We start from the raw sequence: 19248 nt of genomic DNA on the forward strand, positions 1-19248 counted from the left end.
TACTTTGCACTCTTCAGACACCTATGGGGGACATCACGGATACTACGTCTATATTTTTTACAGTCTATGATTATTACGTAAGGCTCTTTCAAAATATTTCACAGATTCATTTTCTGTCATCATATACAGTGTTACACACCAGATGGTATTCTTAGCAATGTGTCAGTTTGCAGATAGGGCAAATTTAGGTCAGATATGGACAAACTGTTGGGTTAAAAATGTCATTTGAAAGAATTAAAAGATTTAAACCATCTGTTGAGTTTGTCCATATTTGACCCAAATTTGAGTTGATACAATCAAGCATTTTTACAGCACAGATATCAGAAACTGTGTCACATTCAGTTTAAGACAGCAGTCTAAAACAAATAATTTATTTCAGATGTTTCCTTCAAGAATAAGTAAAGTGGAATTGACGAGTTCTGAACCAGGAGAAAGTTGGATCTGTTTTTACAGCTCACAGCATTAAGCATTTATATGCTTCTTTCAAGCCACAAGAAGACATTTTGCTTTGCAATCTTCCAGCTACTGTAAAGGTGAAATTATGATGTATGCTAAAGTTAGATGCAGCCAAGAAATAGGAAGTTACTCGAGTCATGTCAAGCTATTTTGAACATGTCTTCTTGGATGTGCCAAGTTTCCTTGTTTTAAGCATCCCCTTATCTCAAGGTTTTCTTTGGATGTTTGATTTTTTTTCCCCATATCTCTCCAATACAATATAAATAAAATATAATAAATAATACGTATGTATTCTGATTGCATATAAAATTTCCATCCATTTGGGCATACTTTAAGCATAATTGAACTAATAAACTTTATGTGATTGATATTTGTTGGTTAAACATTCATTCATTCATTTTCATTTCAGCTGAGTCCCTCAGCAGAATGAACCACCAACTTATCTAGCATATGTTTTTCGTAGCGAATGCCCTTCCAGCTGCAACCCATCACTGGGAAACATCCATACGCACTCATTCAAACACATAAACTACAGACAATTTAGCCTAACCAATTCACCTATACCACATATTTTTGGACTTGTGGGGGAAACCGGAGCACCCAAAGGAAACCCACGTGAACACAGAGAAAACATGCAAACTCCACACAGAAATGCCAACTGACCCAGCCGAGGCTCGAACCAGCAACCTTTGTGCTGTGAGGCGATTGTGCTACCCACTGCATCACCATGCTGCCTGTTGATTAAACAATAAAACAACAAGAACAAGATTTATGTAATAATACCAACAAATCCAATGAGTTTTAAATGCTTCTTTTTAATTCATCTATTGCACACTCAGAAATAAAGGTACAAAATCTATCCTTGGGGTGGTACCTTTTCAAAAGGTACAGTTTTGTACCATAAAGGTGGACATTAGTACATTTAGGGTACACTTTTGTACCTTTTGGTTCACTTTTGTACCTTTAAGCTACTATCGGTACACGTTTGTACTTTTTAGGTATTGATATGTATCTTTAGTGACCTGTTAGGAACAAAAAAGACCATTTTGCAAAGGTACCGCACCAGTGACAGATTTTGCACCTTTCTTTCTGAGAGTGTGTGTGGAGTATGGAGCTGTGCCATTTTTGCCCCTGAATATTAAGTAAATCAATCTCATAGAATTTAGCTAATTGGATTTGACTTTTTATACTGATATATTTATTCCATATTTATATCTTTTAACTGATTAAATCTCATAGTATATGATTTAGACTGATTCTAAGGAATCTGACAGCATACATTTAAAAAAACTGACAAATTAAATAAAATCAAAAGGTTACAAACAGTTAATGATAAACTTCATCGTGATTAATCTTTTTTGAGTGTATGTTACTGCTTTTTTTTGCCAGCACAACAACCTAAAGTAAACTATAATAAATATAATAAACTTCTAGGAAAGTACTACCAGTAAAATCGTAAAAACCCAGATAGACAACATTTACAATTAATGCAAGATAAAAATCTTGTCGCTTTAACCATTGCTGGAAATATTTGATGTAATGTACACGAGTCCAAAAATATATAACATTATTTTAAAAGTTTTTAATGTATATTTTGGTATAAAACTCTTACATATTGTATATTGATCTCCCCCTCACGTTGCTAAAACTCATAATGATTGACCCATAATGATTGGACTGGATTGACTTTCAAAATATTATAATTAAAAACAATGATGATAAAATCCAAGGGCTAAACTGTCCTATTGTCTTTGATAAACAATGTTCTGTATTTTTTTTTTTTAAATAGCACTTCATATATGGCTTTGTGAATAAAACACATACTGTATGAAAAGAATTATTCAACATCAGACACTGTAAAAAAATACTGGTTGTCTCAAAATTTTAAGCTGAATCAAATTAACCTTATGAGTCTATTGAACTTAGATTATATTAAACTGACTTAAAACAGCGTGCGTACCTTTTAAAATTAAGTAAGAAACATGATTAACTTGGTTTAATAAGTTACAATGACCTAAAAGATATGCTGTCAGGACCAGTTGATCATATAATTTTTTACAGTGCAGCTGTCATTTGGCACATCAGTTCTAAATTCAGTTTTTTTAACCAAATGCATATATTTTCTCAGTTGTATTTCTCAGTTGAATGCTGATGCATTCACTTCTGCTCTGGTTTAAACTATATTTTGATGTTTCGAACTGGATGACTTGCATGAGTTCGGTCCCTCCGGACCCTTTATCACTGCAGTATATGTGCTCAAACCATTTTAATTAATGTGAAAAGTTGTGGTTGCAGTTGTGGCTAATGCTTTGTTTTCCTCCCTGGGTAGTTCTTGCTAATGCAGTTTTATAATGAACTGAATCATCCCTCAGTGAGGACAGATGCAGTGGTTTGTTAGATACGAGGAGTTAGCTGTGTGGATATATATCAGAGCCAGCTTCTCTTGTGCTATTAGGCAACCTGCCAAGACATGCCAATAGCTTACAATACAGCGCAAATCTCACTGATGAATGACACAGACAGATACATACCATATCTCACCCACAGCAGATTTCAGCCGCTCTCAAATCTCTGCTTTATTTGCAAAACACATAAGCTGAATTAACTTGAAATCCACTTGTAACCTCCAATATGGAGGTGTTTTGCAGATTCGAAGCATGCACACACTCATAACAGACGCATAGATGTTTCTAGAAAATGCACTCTTGGATTCCTTCACGTTGGCTGTGTGTGCAGAGAATTTGCAGGTTCTGCCTCTGAATGCCATGTTATAGCATCCAAATCCATTTAAGTAAGCTCACACTGATTAACGGGCCAGAGAAGCTGTGAAATATTTCGACTTCATCCCAACTGAAATGTCAGGTAGCGTGGCAAATGTTTGAAGTGAACTGAGGTAGAGATTTCGGGGGATTTTTTTATTCCGAAAGGCTGAACTTGCTATCACAAATACAGACACCTTCATGACACCTGACACATGATTTGAATATTGCCAAAATCTCTTGTATAGAAATCTTATCTATGTAAATATATGCAAATTGCATATATGACACATGAATTTCACAAATATAAAATATATGTCATATACACTACATATATTTCAAAATATTGGCAAAATGTCAGTTCACATGTATATTTATTTTCAACCATTGGAAATACAAATATGTATATGTTCAAATATATATTTAAAGCTTTTGAAAATGAATATTGAAGGAAATGGCTATTTACATATATATCTGGTTACCCCCCGACATCGATTTTACTTCTGAAAAAATCTGTGACATACAGTAAAGGCTTTATTTTAACGATGCATGGCGCAAAAGCATTAAGGGTGTTTCCAAATCCACTTTTGCTATTTTAAGCATGGAAAAATACACTCTACGCCCTGGTGCATGGTCTAACAGGATTGTGCTTATTATCTTAATGAGTTATGGGTGTGTTTTGAGCATAACGTGCCTTAAACTAATGAGAGTGTCATCTCACATTCCCTTTAAGAGTAAGTTGCGTCGAGCCATGACGCATTTGCTATTTACATGGCGGACTTTGTAAGTGAAAAAACGAAACACTTCACTAGCAAGAAAACAGTTAAACAAACCATCTGCAGTGTGAGGAAAAAGAACGAGCCTCCTCTATTCGGCCTCTTTACTTTCTTGTGACTTTACTTTTACTCTTTGCTTTACTCCTTTACTTTCGTGGATAAGGAAATGGTGAAAACTCACTGACTAAGAGTCAGTTGCGTCGTGCCATAGCGCATTTTCCATTTACATGGCGAACTTAGTAAGTGGAAAAACTGAATGCTTCACTAGCGAGAAAACAGTTAAACAGACCATCTACAGTGAGGATACTTCTTTATTTACTTTCTCATTATTACACTTTTACTCATTACTTTACTCCTTTACTTTCATGAATAAGGAAACTGTGTTGTACGCACTCCACTAAAGACATCCATTAGCCTACATATTTAATTTAGTTCGTTAAGCACAAAGATTTGTTTCAAAACTATTTCTCAATTCAGCGTGATGCAAAACATGTAAATCAGTCTGAAAATAGCAACAAATCGTGCCAAACACGTCTTGTGTTTTATTTTTTATTGTGCCGGGTGTACGATAGGGCCCTTGGAGTTACATTGTGTTAAGTTTTCCCTTAATTTTTTTGAGCAGTATATTTTTTTCAGTCATTGGATTTACAAATATATACATACAGTATGTTCAACTATATATCTGCAATTCCAATGGTTGAAAAAAAATAAAAATAAAATATATATATATATCCATTATATACACACACACACAACCATTGGAAATACAAATATGTATATGTTCAAATATATATTTAAAGCTTTTGAAAATGAATATTGAAGGAAATGGCTATTTACATATATATCACACACACACACACACACGCACACACACACACACAGCCATTATTTTCAATATTTTGAATATATTTTCAATGCATATATTACAAATATTTTGTGTAATATGTGAAATCAAAATATGAACTTGTATGTCATAATGTAGATGATATTTGCAAATACTGCCAAATATAAAATTTCTGTACAGGCTTTTTCAGTGGTGAGACTAATGGATCTAAATATACATTTGCATGTACTGTTTCGTGTATTAACTTTATATTAAACAATTGGCATGAGATCTGCATGGACATCTGCAAATCATGAAGCCAGTTTATTATTTAAAAAAATATATATTGTTTAATTGCTTAAAACTGTATAGTTTGTTATATTAATGTGCATGGTAGTGTTCAAAATAGAGGAAACCCCCTTTTAAATGTAACGTCATTCAAGAGATTTGTTCAAAACAATAGTCTCTTCTCAGAATGCATTCAGGGCATTCCTTGTGTTCTTGTGGACTTATCTTACCCAGCCTAACCTTGGCTATAGTCCTGACATATACCACTGCATCTGATGTCTCTGTAGTTGTTACACATGATATATATAATTCATCTTGGGTATATCTAACAGGCAGTCTTTGGTCTCATGAATTTATTATTTGTCTCGGGCATATAGGTTTGGCAGAGCGCAAAGTTAAGTTTCATAAGTTTATTATTTAATAAACCTTTCCATTGTACTCCAGTACAGACTTTGAACATTTTAGTGAATAGTGTGCTTGTCTTTTTACTTCTTATACAGTACTTGTTTATCTTTATAGACTTACAGTAAGGGCTGTTCATTAAAACTGGCAAAAAGAGACACATTATATTCTTATATTTCAGCACATTTACACATAGTGTTGATAATAAGAACAAATATGCATATTGCCTGAACAACATCAATTAATTGTTTCGGCTTTTATTTTAAAATGAAAAGAGGCAGTTGTGTTTATACACTGCCTGTCCAAAAAAATAAAAAAGTCACCAACTAGATTTAACTAAGCTTGAATCATTACTGCAACGATGATTGTATTTAAGATGCGATGATATGTTTTAGAAGGGTTCAATTGTTGACACGCATTAAGCAAAGAAACCTCTGTAGAGGTCAGCTGACTTCCTAAATACGCAAATGACCAAGGTATTCCATCAATGGATTTTTCCTTCCCTGACGGCACGGACATATTCCAAGTTGACAATGCAAGGATTTGTGGGGCTCAAATTATTAATGAGCATGAGATATTCTTTTTACACATGGATTGGCCACCACAGAATCCAGACCTTAACCCTATTGAAAATTTGGGATGTGCTGGATAAGATTTTTTTCCTAGCGGTTCGACTCTCCCATTATCAATACAAGATCTTGGCAAAAAAATTAATGCAACTCTGGACAGGAAAAAAATGTGACAATGCAGAAGCATATTTTAAACAATGTCATAATTGCTTATGCGTGCTGTAATCAATTAAACTTATAACAATTATACTCCTAGAATCAAAAGGTCATTATTGACCATATTTGGAATGGTCATAAATATGAGCTCTGCTCTCTCACACAAGTGCATACATCATGATGTACTCTGAAATAAACATGCAAAATAATCATACTTCATTTGTCAACAAAAAATATTTTAGTAAACAGTAGAATGGATGCCCTGTGATGTGATGAATTTAAGTAGTGGTGAGCTTTATTTTAGCATAGAGTGACTGAGCAATCTAATAAAAACCCATCAGACAGGGTCACCTAAAATTAAACTCAACAAAAGAGACAGACAGAGATGTGTTGGGTTGTATTTTGGAGTTATAATGGAAACACAGCCAGGAAATAATAAACATCTGCATAAACAGATGATGTTTAATAAAATATGTTGCTATTATTTCATTCCAAATATTTGATTTAAATATTTAGCGCTTCAAAATGCACCATGCATTCTCTATCAGAGACAGGTCAGGACTGCAGGCAGGCCAGTCAATTACATGTTTACTCGTAATGTGGGCCAAATGCTTAAACGTGCATTAAACACAAAACTCTATATTCTGTGTTTAGTTTTGAGGAAAGCCAAGTAATTATTCGATAATGAACAAACTATTTAAAGCAAGTCACTGAATGTTTCTTTCAAAGCAACATACTTTGAGTTAAGTTCCTAGTTTTTGTGAAAAAATATTGTGTAAAATTAGATGTCAATTACTTTTAAAACTAGTATTTATACTCTGCAACTCTCAAATCATGTGCCCACTTTACAAAATTTTACTTGACAACCTAATTTCACGTTTCACTCAGTCAAACACCAGATTGCAGAAAGAAAATGTTATTTCAAATGACATTTCAGTTTCGTTTGAGATTCTCTGCGCTCGCAGCCTTGTCCTTTCTACACTCATACATTATAAGCACAGCAGTCATTTGTCCTCGCCTTTGTCATCAGCAATGTGTTCCTTTAATCTCTTATTTTATGTTATCTCTAAATCTTATGCTAGCCTGCTTCTGTGGAGCTCAAGTTATGTAATGCTCCCTAGGTATTTTCATGGGCTGATGCCTGTACTGTAAATGTATGATCCAGCCAAAGCACAAGATTCATCCATTGCCACTTTTTTTTTGGATCAGACAGCCTTCTCTTACAACATATGCCAAAACACTGCATCCAAGCAATGTTGATGTGTCACACTTCTATTTTCATACCTTCCCAGGAGATTGTGCAGTGAAGATGAGCAGCACAGTATCAGGAAGCAAAATATCTTAACGCCTTGATTACAGTGATGGATATACTGTACAGTACATAGTCTATTCACACAACCATGGAAGCTTGATTACGTTAAAGTGCCTCTACAGTGCAGTATGTAGTGTTAAATGTTCCTAATTTTGTTTCCTGTATTAGGTAAACATCAATCTGAGGTCCTAAAATATGTTAAATATACATACTGTATCTTTTATCACAGTATCTGAAGTTTTTTATTGAAGGATCTAGTCTTTTTAAGCTCCTCCTTTCAAAGAACATAGTCCCGTCTGATTGGTCAGATGGTCGAGTGTTGTGATTGGTCTGCTGTTGTTGGAAACAAAAACACATTATGATCTAAATTTCAGCTTTAGAGGCTTCCTCAGTGCTTGTATACATTTCAAGAGTTCACACTTAGATATTGTTTGACAACTGTTAGCAGGTTTGGCATGCTGTCCCGGGAGAGAACCCTGAGCTCGGAGATAGGTGAGCCCAGGGCTCCCGCCTGGTCCATAGAGCATATGCGGGGAGTACGAGATCAGGTGGTTCTCGAGAGCTCCCCAAATGCAGGAGACTCGGGACAGCAGCCGTGTATTCGAAGAAACTCCCCAAAAGGCTTGGATGGCTATATCCGGCTGCTGGATATAGTGGTTTTTCAGAAGGAAAGGTAAAGGGGGCTCCTGTGGGAGCAAAGGGTGATACAGACTCCTGCGGGAGCCCGAGCAGGGTTGGCGTGGGCTATGAATACTCCTGCGGGAGTATAGACTCTGGGAGACCCCTGCGGGGGTTAGAGCCATGGGGTGGACAGGAATCCTGCTGGGGTAGTAAAAATGGGGAAGGGCAAGTGAGGACTCCAGCTGGATAGTGGGGGGTGAAGGGGGCTGGGGTGGGGCATGGACTCCAAAGGAGTGAATTGCTCAAGGAACACTCCTTGCGGAGATAGAGCTGGGAGGTGGCAGCGCTATATATAAATATATATGTATATATGAAAATATATAGATATATAAATATATAATGGGGTAATCTAGTGCCTTGGGGGGGCGATTTTTTTGACTCCTGCGGGAGTCGAAGCTCCTGGACACTCCTGCGGGAGATAGAGCTGTATGTGCCATCTCCAGCTGGAATCGGGAAGAGGAAGGGCAGGTGAAGGCCCCAGCTGAAGGGTGAATGGCAGTTGGGCGATGACCCCTGCGGGGGTCGATGCTCGGGACCACTCCTGCGGGAGTTAGAGCTTGAGGGTGACGGCACTATATATAAATGTATATTTATATGCGTGGGTGCATATATATATGCATATATATAAATGAAATAAAATAAATGAAAGGTAAATGTGTAAAATAAAAGTATAAGAAAATAAAATAAGCTAGGGCCGGGGAGGGTCGGTGACGTGACTCGTGCTCGTGTCACAGCTCGGGGTTGGTTGAGCTATTTTTGGCCAGCTCCAGTAGAAGTCGGGAGAGATGAGGGGGAGGTGAAGACTCCTGCTGGAGGGTGACGGGCAGAATTGGTGCTCTGGGGGTGTTCCTGCGGGAACAGAGCGTGGTGGTGGCAGCGCTATATATAAATTAATATGTATATGCGTGGGTGCATATATATATGAATTTATATAAATAAAATCAAACAGAGAGCAAAAATAAAGCTATATTATATGTCATTGTTAAAATGACCTATAATATGTAAAAGCTAGGGTTGGGGGAGGGGCTGTGAGATGATTCCTGCGGGAACCGAAGCTCGGGGTAACACTCCTGCGGGAGTCAGAGCCATGGGGGGGGCAGGGTCCTACAGAAGTCAGGGAAAGGTGGAGGGGTGGTGAAGACTTCTGTGGCAGCGGCCAGGGGGGGCGGGGGTGACAGAGGGGGCCTGGGCGGGAAAAACTCCTGCTGGAGTTGGGTGAGTGAATAGGGAGAGAAAGCTGAGTGCGACTCAGAGCCAGAAGGAAGAAAGCAGGGTTAGGTGGCTGGGTCGTGCCCGTGCCCTTGGGTGGCTGAGTAGCTCCTCCGCCCTCTGGGAGCCGGGATGGCTGTGTCTTGTCTTATCCCTGGATTAGGCTCGTGCCTTTGGCCGCTAGGTTTAAGGTGTCTGCTGGTGAGGGTCCTTTGGGCTTCCTTTAGATGACTGTGGCTGAGTCGAATGTAAGATTTGAAGGTATCGGAAGACCACCTTCCTATTGTTTGTATGTGTTGTTGAGATGCCCTTTATGTGCAACTGTGGTGGCGGCTCCAAATCTGACTGGAGTATGAATCTGGTGGGAAGCCTGAATGGTGGAGGACTGCTTTAATGTGTTTTTGAAACCAAGGCGTGTCACTGGATGGTGTGTGAAAAAAAGGGGGGCTGGGGGACTTAAGCTTAGCATTTCCTATAGTGTATGTATGCTAGGAGTGTTTGGAATGGCTTGTGGGGAAGGGGATATTGAATATGTAGATGCATTGTCCTTTTCTGGATTAATCTGTTTATCATGATTGATAGTTTCCTCGTCAATCAAAGTTAGATCTGTAATGGTGGGTTGGATGTTGGGATCAAATTAGATGTTACTGTAATTTCACAACATCTGAGAAACTCGAAAAAAAAAAAAAAACAAGAGTAAACATGCATCTAGAGTGTGGTCTGTATGCAAGGATAGGTATCCTTCTGAGTGTGGAAATGCGTTGGAGAGTATGTAGGGCGAGATGGGCAGTCTGATGTCTGGGAGAGTGGGAAGCCTTTAATAAGAAGGCCGGTTTGTGAATTAGCAATAGAATCATAGTTTGTGTGAATGCAAGTATGTGATGAATAGACTGATTGTTTGCGGGGGCAAACGGGAATGAAGTGTTATGTGGGGAATGAAATGTTTGGATGTGTTCTGTAGGGAGGAACTATTGAGATATTCTGGGGTTACTTCCTAAAATATATTTATAGGTGTTGATGCAAATCATGCATGTGGGAATGTCATCTTCAAAGGAGGGATGAGGTCAGGTGCGGCTCTGCTTCTGGTACCAGTTTCTAGAAACAAAAGCAAGAAAGGGAATCAGCAATTTCCTTATATAATTAGGAACATGTACAACAGTTATAAATTAATTTATTTTATTTATTTTATTATTATTTTTTTATTTTTTTTATTTTTTATTTTTTGCTGAAGTCCAAATGAAGAGTTGTATATGAATTTAAGCATGATAATGAAAATGATAACGCCTTTTGTTAGTGCAGTGGACAGCGGCTTCATTGTAACGGTAAATGAGAATTTTGGAGGCGGACTATTAATTTCTCCGCGATATGGTCCGTTGGTAGCGCGTCGGCAGTCCTGATAACATCCCTCTAAGCCTACGGCGGGGGCGGCGTCTGTGTATTAAAGATATGTACGGAGGATGAAATTGGATCGTTTATAAATGAGTGGGCAGCAATTCCAGCGCTTAGGAAGGAAAGCATAAGCCGGTCGCACGCCTTAAGCGCTGTTCGGTGACGTGCTGCGTTGCGCCATGCATTTAGAATTCAAAACATATGTTCTATCAGGGTGCGCGTCGGGGGCTGTCCGCAGTGCTTAGTCACAATTCAGGACTCTATTTGTATTCTGCCGCGCCACGGAGCGCTATGTAAATAGTTTAGTTTAAATTACATATGAATTTGCGTGTCTGGTGTGCATTAGCCTTCCCCCTGTCATGTGCGCACCCCGTCGCCGCGCTGAGCGGTGCCTCCGGTGCGCGACGGCCTTCAGACCGAGTTGATATGGCCGAGATCGGATAGAGATATATTCTCATCTAATCCGGGGACTGATGCTGCGAGTTGGAGGTGCGTGACAAAAAGGCGTCCCTGCAGGATAATGCGCGTGTGAGTTTTGATGTCCTAAGATAGACAGTTTGTGCTTAGCGCGATCTTTTCTCTTCAAGAATATATAAGGGAACTAAATTTCAGTCGATTTATTTAGGTATGCATGTATGCAATTCTGCGAATCCAAATTGATGCTTAGGAATTTTATAGAAGTGCTTGAGCCGGAGGTTCTTCCACGATGGAAATGCCAATATTAGAAAGACTTGTCACTAAGTTTTCTTATATCTTCAGATATATTATATCTTCAGAACTTATATCTCAGAGATACGTGTAAACGTCTAGTAGATGAACTACGTGCGAACGCCGTAGTTATTGGCGAGAATCCCGCAAATTGTTTCTGAAATGGGGTTACTTCTGCGTCCGAATGATAGACAGACTGCGAAGTAGAATTGTGATGCCTGATTAATGTCAGAAATCGGAGATACCAGAGATCAGGGTTTAATGGAATTACTTAAAAGGCGGGGGTGATGTCGACTGCGAAGCTTTGCAGCAGACTAGATTAATTAAATATCACGCCACAAACCAAGAAATCTCTTTAGGGCATCTTCGTTCGGCGTGATGAATAATGCTGAAAAAGGCGGAATTATGAGAAGATGAAAGATCCGTTATTAGACGTTTTTAGAAACGTTCTAATGCCCATTTCAGTAGGCTAATGTGAATGTGCTTGACGAAGCAGCAAGAATGAGGGGATCGAACATGAATTTATTGTCGATCTCTTTTTCTATAATAGCTCTGTGATTTCTGGTTCAGCGTTGGTGGAGGGCTGGGAAGGGAGCGCCAAGATACCGGGCTTGGATCCGTACGGACCTGGAATGAGAAATTCAGAAAAATTAGGTCAGGGTGCAAACGTAAATCAGTATAAAGATTAAAAATGTTGACAAGTAATTTGTTTTCTTTAGACTTGGCTGACGGCGTGCCTGTCGCCGCAGTAGTAGCAAGTGTGAGAGGAGGGAAGGCTGGGTTTAGAGTGGTAAGGATTGCTGGAAGAGGAGGGCTGGAGTTTGTACTGGATTGGGGAGCTGCAGGCTAGAAGAGTTGCGTTATTGTCCGGGAGATTCCGAGATTGCTTTAGGGCTTTCTCTGGTGGCCCGGGGTGGCGCAGTGTTTGTTGGCTGTAGTACGTAGTGTTTAGGGAGCGTAGCAGGACCGTGTGGTTGTAATGTCCTAGGGGGGCGGAGTCAGCGAAGACGTGGATTCGTAAGGTCTTTTCAGGTTTGTTGCAGCAGTATGGAATTTGTGGTTCCGGCGTCTAGGAGTTTGGAGGAGTTCTGTGACTGTCGTTTGTTGGATACGAGAGACGTATGATGACGCTGGAGAAGGTACGTGGCGGTTTGAAGTAGCGGGAGATAGAGGATTGAATAAAACATTGTGCTCTGGCTGGAGTAGCTAGGCCTTTGGCCTCTTACTGGAGCCTCAGTCTCGGGCAGACTTCCAGGCTGAGCTGGGTGTTGTTGAGATGGGGCTGATGTTTCAGGGAGCGCGGAGCTTTCTTTCTTGCCCGTTGCTGTGCTGTTGTGATCTCCGCCGCCTCCGTTGTTGTTTTCGTTGTAGTTGACGACGATATGATGATGATGATGATGATGATGATGATGATTGAAAATAGTAGGAGGTTGTTTTGTCCGTGAGTAGCTTTCGGAAGAGCTGGAGCGGACTTGTCGTTAGTTTCTTCGGAAAACGAAGATAAGAGAGTAGTTCTAGCTAGGCTACTTATAGTGAGTTGGGGTTAATCTGATTAGCTAACTAGTGAATGTAAATGAGTGGCCAGCTGCGGTCAATCATATCACGTGCTCCTCTCGAAATTAGTTTGAAAACTTCACTTAAACGGAAATGCCAGTGTTGGCATCCAATAGCTTTTCAGTAACGAAGCTATTTTTTTAGTCAAGTAGCGCAGTAGCGTCCACACAAGCTACATTTGCCAATCGCACATCAATAAGTGGCAGCACCAACATTCACGGAGCTGTGAGGCTGGTGTCTAACCGATGTAGGTAAATCCAAATGATGGCGAGAATGACGATTTATTCTTCTTCCTGTTTCACTATGGTTGACAACAAACTATTTGGTGCATTAATGCCACCTCTAGCTCTGGTCAGTGAGGTCGCAAATCAATCATTGGGCTGACATGAGAAACTTGCTTGATGGAAAGATGACTGAGGGAGAGGAGTTTTATATATATATATATATATATATATATATATATATATATATATATATATATATATATATATATATATATATATATATATATATATATATATATATATATATATATACTGTATATATATATATTTCATGATAGTTATTAATAGTACTACAATATGTAAGTTAGTGTAATTTAATGCTTATTCGTAAATATTTCCCTTTACTATACATTACTATAGTATTTTAAATGTGTAACGCCTGGTTTTATTGGATTGTTTTGTTTCTGCTGTTTTATACTATAATTTATTTCTGTTTGGTACAATATTATTTACAGTAAATAAATGAACTAAACAATTCTGCCTCATATGATTCATTGACAATTTCAGTGATCACTAAGATATGAATGATAATTGAGGTTGCTTTGATTTAAAAATGAAAATTGCAAAAATAGCTTAAATGTAGCTAATCTACTTTTGCAAAGTAGCTTTTAGCTTAGCTTGCCACATTTCCCAGGGTTTAGCTTTTAGTGTAGTTAAGCTACATTTTAAGTGTTGTAGCTAATAGCTTAGCTCGTATCATTTTTTAAGTAGCTTGCCCAACAATGGGAAATGGTAATGATGGTGTTGGTTTTACCATATCATTTTGACCCAACTCTTCAGTCTTTGGAAGTGCAGACAATATGGATTTGCTTTCACCTTGCAAAAAAAGTCTTTTTGACCTGTCAACAGCATGTAACTATAGTAACTGAGGGTGGGTGAAAACAGATATTGTTTACATTCAGCCATTAATGTGTGATTTAAACACAAGCATTTTCATAGACAAATAGCAACATTACACACTCGGTGAAAGTTAATGTCTGCAAAAGCTTTATTGGTGGACTTAAATGTTGTGATTTCTATGCATGGGTTTAAAAAAATCTTAAGTGAACACTTATATAATATAAGGGATTGGTAGCTGATATCCAAATGGAATTGAACATAAAACTCTCTGTTAGTATTGCAGAACTATGTACAATTTGAGAAAGCTCTTGCCTTCGTGTACATAGGCCCTATTGTGGTATGTGAATGTGTGTCCTGTGAGATTTCTTTTACAAACGTTCACATATTAAGAAAAAAATGTGTAGTTTGGATATAAATACTGATGTCTATGGCAGTGATTAAAATCGAGTAAATGACATGTTGAACGTAACCCGACACCTTATAGAACATTTGTATCAATTACAGCGTTATGCCAGTAGGTGGCGAATGAGTGACTGAAATTTATTTGTCATTGAATCGTTCATTCATTTAGCACCAGGGTCAGTGGTGGTACTGAAACATATTGATTTGAGATTTAGAAGAAAAAATAAAAAATAATCCTTTAGTGAACATTATTATTTAATTGGAGTGATTTGTACCTGATATCCAAAAGGAGTTTAAAATAGCATCCTCTGTTAGTATTATTACTATTTAAATATTTTTTTAGTTGTTTACAATTTGAGGAAGCTCATGCCTTCATGTACATAGGCCCTACTATGATATGTGATTGTGTGTGTCCTGTGAAATTTCTCTGATACAAACATTCATATACTGGGATAAAATGTAGTTTGGATATAAACACTGCTTTCTATGGTAGTGTTTAAAATCAAGTGAATGACATATAGAAAGTAACCTGACTCTTCATATAGCATTTGTATTAATTACAGCATTATGCCAGTAGGTGGTGACTGAGAGACTTTAATATATTTGTCATGTGAAAAGACGAGTGACGGAGTGTAATGTACTTGTCAATCACTCACTCATTCATTCATTCATTCATTCATTCAGCACCAGGGCCACTGGTTGCACTGAAACATTTTAATTTTAGGCTTGGGTAAAAAAATAATAATTTAGTGAACATTATTATTTAAATTGAGTGAGTTGTACCTGATATCCGAATGACATTGAATATAGAATTATTGGTTAGTATTGTTATTATTTAAGTAATCCATAGATAGTTAGTTAGCAAAAACTATGTACAATTTGAGAAAGCTCTTGTCTTCATGTACATAGGCCCCACTGTGATATGTGATTGTGCGTGTCTCCTGTGAGATTTCTGTTTCAAACATTCACATACTGAGATAAAATGTGTAGTTTGGATATAAACGCTGCAAACTATGGTAGTGTTTAAAATTGAGTAAATGACATATTCAAAGTAACCTGACACCTCAAATAGTGTTTGTATCAATTACAGCATTATGCCTGTAGGTGGCGACTGAGAGACTGAAGTGTATTTGTCATTGAATCATTCATTCAGCACCAGGGCTACTGGTGGCACTGAAATATTTTGATTTGAGGCTTGGGTTAAAAAAAAAAACTTTTACTGAACATTATTATTTAAATGGAGTGATTTGTACCTGACATCCAAATGGTATTTAATATAGAATTCTCTGTTAGAAGTTATTATTTAAATAATCTATAGTTAGTTAGTTAGTCAGTCAGTCAGTCAGTTAGTTTGTTAGTTAGCTGCTATCTATGGTAGTTTTTAAAATTGAGTAAATGACATTGCAAGTAACCTGACACTTTATATACCATTTGTATTAATTACATTGTTATGCCAGTAGGTGTCGACTGAGATACTTTAATGTATTTGTCATTCATTCATTCAACACCAGGGTAACTGGTGGCACTGAAACATTTTTATTTGAGGCTAAAGTTCCCTTAGTGAACATTATTATTTAATTTGAATGATTTGTACTTGACACACAAATGAAAATAAAGCATCCTTGACTAAAGGAAAAACTTAATTCATTATGAAGGCCAAGGAACAGTCATGTTTTTAAAAACTACATACTGATTTCTTTTAATTGTCAGTGAATATTTTTTCTCCATTACACCTTGTCTTTTAACTATAAATGCAGTGACATTTTTCGTTCCTCGTGCTTATTTTTAGAAGCCTCATTTTTAAATGCTGCAAATTACTTTTGATATGCAAAGCGAGATATACTCTCACTTCCATGTGCAATGTGTAGAAGCTCATGCCTTGGTATTTGTTAAATGATGCGATACGTCTACAGTGCATGACATAACTTTGGAGCTCGAAGTCAAACATCAGTCTAAAAAACACACACACACACACTTGTTTATGTTCTCAACACAATAGTGGGAAATTCTTTTTCAGCCTTCAGATAACATGAAACACATTACAGTGAAGGCCTGGAGAACTTCATACCTTCAGCTGTGGGGTTATAGAAGAGAATGTCAAAAATTCAATCAGGAAAAAATAGTCTGAACACAGACCTCAATAACTTGCAGGTGATTTTCGAAGAACGAGTTGCCTAGAATATAAATGCCCCCCACTCAAATTCAGACATAGCAAGTAATTTAACGCTAGCTAGAAAGACATAAGTGGATCACCTGCTTGAAGGGAGTTATTTTCAGATTTTTTCAGACCATATTTAACTTAGTATTCCACACAGGCCCGCTTTATTTGTGTGTATATTAAGTACGGTGTTATTTCGTTCATAGCCTTTTTTCTGTATGTCATCTTATATTTGAACGCATGCCATTCTACCAGCTTACTCTGTTTACCTCTGCGATGGAAATGAAATACAATGAAGATTTATGTATGATAAACATTTCTTTTCTTTTCTTCCCCCCATTGAGAAAGGTTGTTGCTTCTCGACGGTTTAAAAAATAAAAATTCAGCCTGTAGTTAAAGCTCGCTGGAGAGATTTACACCGCATTTGTGAACATGAAAGGACCCTCATTTTACATGCACATATTCAGAGAAACCTTCCTCAGCTCCCCAGCCTTTGAACAGCCATTAAACAATTTATCACCGAGCAGTTCATTTCATTTCGCCAACCCTTGGGACGAATGGTATTTCTCAGCATTGCACCCATAAGATTTACACGTGTTGACCACTCTGAATCTTATTGCTAATTCACTCCTGCCCCTTTCACACAACTTGTAAATGAAAACTTTTGCCTTTTAGGAGGCTTTTCCTCTCAGGCACGGATTGGGGTTGGTTTATTTTGAGTTTGGCTTATTATGTGTGTTCACTCTTGCCCTAAATCACGTTGGTTTTTATTTTCTTTCTGTAGTTCCTCCAGCAATCCATGAGATGAAAAGTCACGGGGTCCGACCCGGTCAGGTTGCCCTGCTGAGATGTGAGGCAGCAGCTGTCCCTTCTCCAGTTTTCGAGTGGTACAAGGGAGAAAAAAGGTAAAAAAAAAAAAAGAAAACAAGAGTGATAAATGATAAAAGCTTTCATTTGATTAGCTTAGCAGTACAGCGATCATTAGTCATACATTATGCATGTTAAGTGAGTTTATTTATGATGCAGAATGCCCACTACTGAGAAGCTTGATTTCAGGTTTGCTTTTTTGTAAAAAAGAAAAAAAAAAATCTGATCAATATTCATTTGCACTTGCTAGATTTGTACGATCAAACTGTGCAGCAGTTTTTGAGAGTTTCCTTCAGATTTAATCACCGAAAGCTGCATTACAGTCTTCAGCAGTATTAGTCTAATAGCTATGGATCTGCGGCTTATCAAATATTACAAAGTGTCTTATTAAAGAGTCTTAATTTCGGGAAGATAGTGACTCTTGGCACACAGCGTAAGCTTGTGGAAATCACTTTTTTTGCAACTTAACAGTCATTTTTAACTTTTAATTAAAGTCATACACTTCTGGCGAAAATAATATTTCTCCAAAGAGGTCTGAAGCAAATTGTGCCATTTGAGTCATTTAAGCAATTATATCCTAATTGATCATTCAGTGTTATATATTATTTTAAGAGTCGCTTCGAACTTATTATCAATTCAATAGTCTGTAGTGTTTCTTTTTGGATCCACAATGTATTTTTAAGCATTGGATGGGTGAAAAAAGACCATTTTTATATTTGCCAATGGTTTCTGTCAACTGTGGATCAGTATTAACATAACACGTACCTTTTCTTCACTCTTTGTGATATAATGGTAGATACAGGTTGGCCACAGATGGCTGAGTAGATGTAAGTGAGATAAGTTCAGTTGCAATTTAATATGCAGGAATGCAAGGAAGGATGCCAGTTGCAATTAAACATGCAAATATTTATCGCTGTCAGCGCACTGAAAAACACTGGCACACAACTTGACAATGTTTTGACTTTTATTTGTTTTTGATGTTTTTTTTTTATTATTTGACAGTGCTCTGGCATACATTTCTACTGCATATGTGTATATGTGTTTTCAAATTTCACTACCTTTTATTATTAATGAGATTATAATGTTTAAAACTAATAATAATACTAATAATAATAACAATACAGTGTTTCCTCTACAATTTTTTCCAGCTGTGGCGGCAGGTCTTTTTTACACAGATCAACCAACTACCTGTGGCGTTTTTTCAATGACAAATGTCGTGAGCGCATTTATGTAATAGCCTACGAGCATGCGAATCTCTTTGCTTGCGCGCCGATTTTTTCTGCTCTTGCACAAAACTTCTTGCACGCCCCCTAAATATAAGCTGCTTAAAGAGCGTGCAGATCTTCTTGTGCTCTCTCAAATAAACGCTGCTGAGGTGCGATTTAGTGTGTTTATGTCTCCAGCTTTTATTAGATTTGCTAGGAATATTTATGAATGCCTTCGGTATTAATGTGTCCTGAAATAAAGTAAAACGGCTATACGTTGTGTTTGCTGGCCTCACGCCGCATCACGCACCTGTCACAGTCAGCCAGTCAGTCAGTCAGTCAGCACGTAACCTTAAAGGGTTAAACAAATGACGCACAGCACTACTACGGTTACAGAAAAGTTTGCGCTG

The 19248-nt window shown here is 37.7% G+C and overlaps 1 protein-coding gene across 1 annotated transcript in view; it reads left to right on the forward strand.

Annotated features, from left to right (window-relative positions):
• negr1 (neuronal growth regulator 1) overlaps nt 1–19248 on the forward strand; it is a 231929-nt gene that overhangs the window by 112542 nt on the left and 100139 nt on the right. The window contains exon 5 of the mRNA XM_056460143.1: nt 17551–17671. Within this exon, the coding sequence (XP_056316118.1) occupies nt 17551–17671 (121 nt within the window). The remainder of the gene's footprint in view (nt 1–17550; nt 17672–19248) is intronic.

Source organism: Danio aesculapii, chromosome 6 (assembly GCF_903798145.1).
Source record: "Danio aesculapii chromosome 6, fDanAes4.1, whole genome shotgun sequence".
Lineage (NCBI taxonomy): Eukaryota > Metazoa > Chordata > Actinopteri > Cypriniformes > Danionidae > Danio > Danio aesculapii.